Here is a 2015-nt window from a genome sequence, read left to right as displayed (position 1 = left end):
CTAACTTCAGCATTTGTTGTCTTAGGGATTTATGCAAAGTATAAATATTTAACAGGGCTACATTTGAATCTCTTTGGCCACATTGCAAATCTGTTTCCATTATGGATGGAAGAGAAGCACAGTATGATAATGAGGAGCAGGAGATGTGGTCACAGGTCTAAGAGTGGAGCCGGACACCATTTGCATTAGTCAAATTAGTGCTATAATAAGATGAAGAATATTTTCTCGCTGAGTGCAAACTATACGCTAAAGGGGAATACATTGCTGGTTTTAAATAGCACATCATTTTTCCTGGGTTGAAGCATCTTGTAGCAGGTGACCAATCTTAGCTTGAAAAACCATGAAATGGCGTTACCAGTGGATGCAGCCATGTTTGTGCTTCAAGTGATCGCCTTGGTGTCTGGGCTGATGGGAAACGTGTTCATTCTCACGGTAAATTTCATTGAATGGGTTAAAAGCAGCAGTGACCTCAGCTCCTGTGACCTCATCCTCACCAGCCTTGCCTTCTCCAACCTTGGTCACCTATGCCTTTACTTTGTCATCAAAACCAACCCTACATTGAATGAAGCCTTCTCCTCAATGGACAGTGCCCTCAATCGCTTCTTTGTGGTTGTGTTTTGGCTTCGCTGCTGCAGCCTTTGGTTTGCCACCTGGTATTGCGTGTACTGCTGTGTGAAGATTGTGAGGTTCACCCAACCACACATAGTTCGAATGACCAAGGTATTATTAAAGAATGTACACTGGCTGCTTCTGGGCTCAGCTGTGATTTCCCTGGCCTCATGTCTACCGTCAGCCTTTAATTTTGAGGCTCAGTCAGCTGCAAATGGTCTTTCCAACTTTTCAATCTTCTCAACACGTAATGTATCAGTCCTTGGCCCAAAAATACTGGATGTAAAGAACACAGCATATATCAGCAACATCTTGTTCGTATTTGCAATATTTACTTTCTCAGCTATAGCGATCCTCACCACGCTCTGCAGGCACATGAAGAGGATGAGGCAGAATGCAAAGGACTTCAGCAACATACATATGGATGCTACCTTTGGGGCAGTGAAAACAGTGGCCTTTCTCCTCCTCCTTTATTCCGCGTTCTATGTTACCCAATGCCTGAGATATTTATATGTTTACCCTTCCAATGGTATGGTCTCCTTTGCATCTACCCTTGTGGTTGCTTATTTCCCAGCCATTAACTCTGTAATTTTAATCATGGGAATAGGTAGACTGAAGAAGAAGCTGACAAGAACTTTGACTCTCTCTAGGTGTTTTCAAAGAGAACAGCCTGAAGAAATACTTAAAGGAGCCAACCACTGAGTGATGTCACGATAAGTCACAAAACCCAAGCAGGTGTCATCAAACAACAGAACAGTCTAGAACTGTGCTTCCCAAATGTTTAAAACACAACCCACTTTTAATTACAACAAACTTTTGTGACCTACCCAGCTTTAATGGACATGAGGTGGACGATTTTTATAATGCACCTAGAGCATTGTTTGGTGGCTATTTGTTGACAGGACAATTTCTATTGAAATTGTCAGTAAATCTGCACAGATTTTAGTGAATATTTATCATTGGTGCATCACCAAGTAAGGTGTCTTGATTTGTTCTAGTAAAATCTTTGTTTACATCACATAGCCATTTTTTCTAGGAAAATCTTTGTTTCTATCACATAGCCATCACATAGAAATAGAAAAATACATGCTTTATTTTGCTCTGCTAATTGTTGAGTGTGTACAATTCATTTACATGTATTTACTTTTCTTTCTGTGTTAGGAAAAAATGACATCCTCCAGGTTTCACTTTACATTTCATGTAGCCCCACAGGATTGTAACATAATTCACTTTAGTTTTCTTTCTCTGACTACAAAGTGAGAGAATTACATAAAAACCGGTCTCTCCCCTACAACTAAGCAGCAGAAGACATGGCTTCACATTTGATCTCTGTCTTTGTAGCACAGCAAATGTGACAGATAAATATAGAATCTAAAGGCATCTTTATTTATTGTCTGGACTTTGGT

The 2015-nt window shown here is 40.2% G+C and overlaps 1 protein-coding gene across 1 annotated transcript; it reads left to right on the top strand.

Moving 5' to 3' along the window:
* Positions 1-345: 345 nt before the first annotated feature.
* On the top strand, positions 346-1311 carry LOC138246754 (taste receptor type 2 member 4-like). The gene has a single exon (XM_069201515.1). It carries the CDS (start codon positions 346-348, stop codon positions 1309-1311), a length of 966 nt encoding a protein of 321 aa, XP_069057616.1.
* The last annotated feature ends 704 nt before the right edge of the window (positions 1312-2015 follow it).

Source organism: Pleurodeles waltl, chromosome 7, assembly GCF_031143425.1.
Source record: "Pleurodeles waltl isolate 20211129_DDA chromosome 7, aPleWal1.hap1.20221129, whole genome shotgun sequence".
Lineage (NCBI taxonomy): Eukaryota > Metazoa > Chordata > Amphibia > Caudata > Salamandridae > Pleurodeles > Pleurodeles waltl.
The sequence above is the reverse complement of the archived record's forward strand: the minus strand, read 5'-3'. Positions and strand labels throughout refer to the sequence as shown.

What these genes read in the sequence shown, in the direction of transcription:
- LOC138246754 (XM_069201515.1), top strand. Translation starts at nt 346, where the DNA reads ATGGCGTTACCAGTGGATGCAGCCATGTTTGTGCTTCAAGTGATCGCC.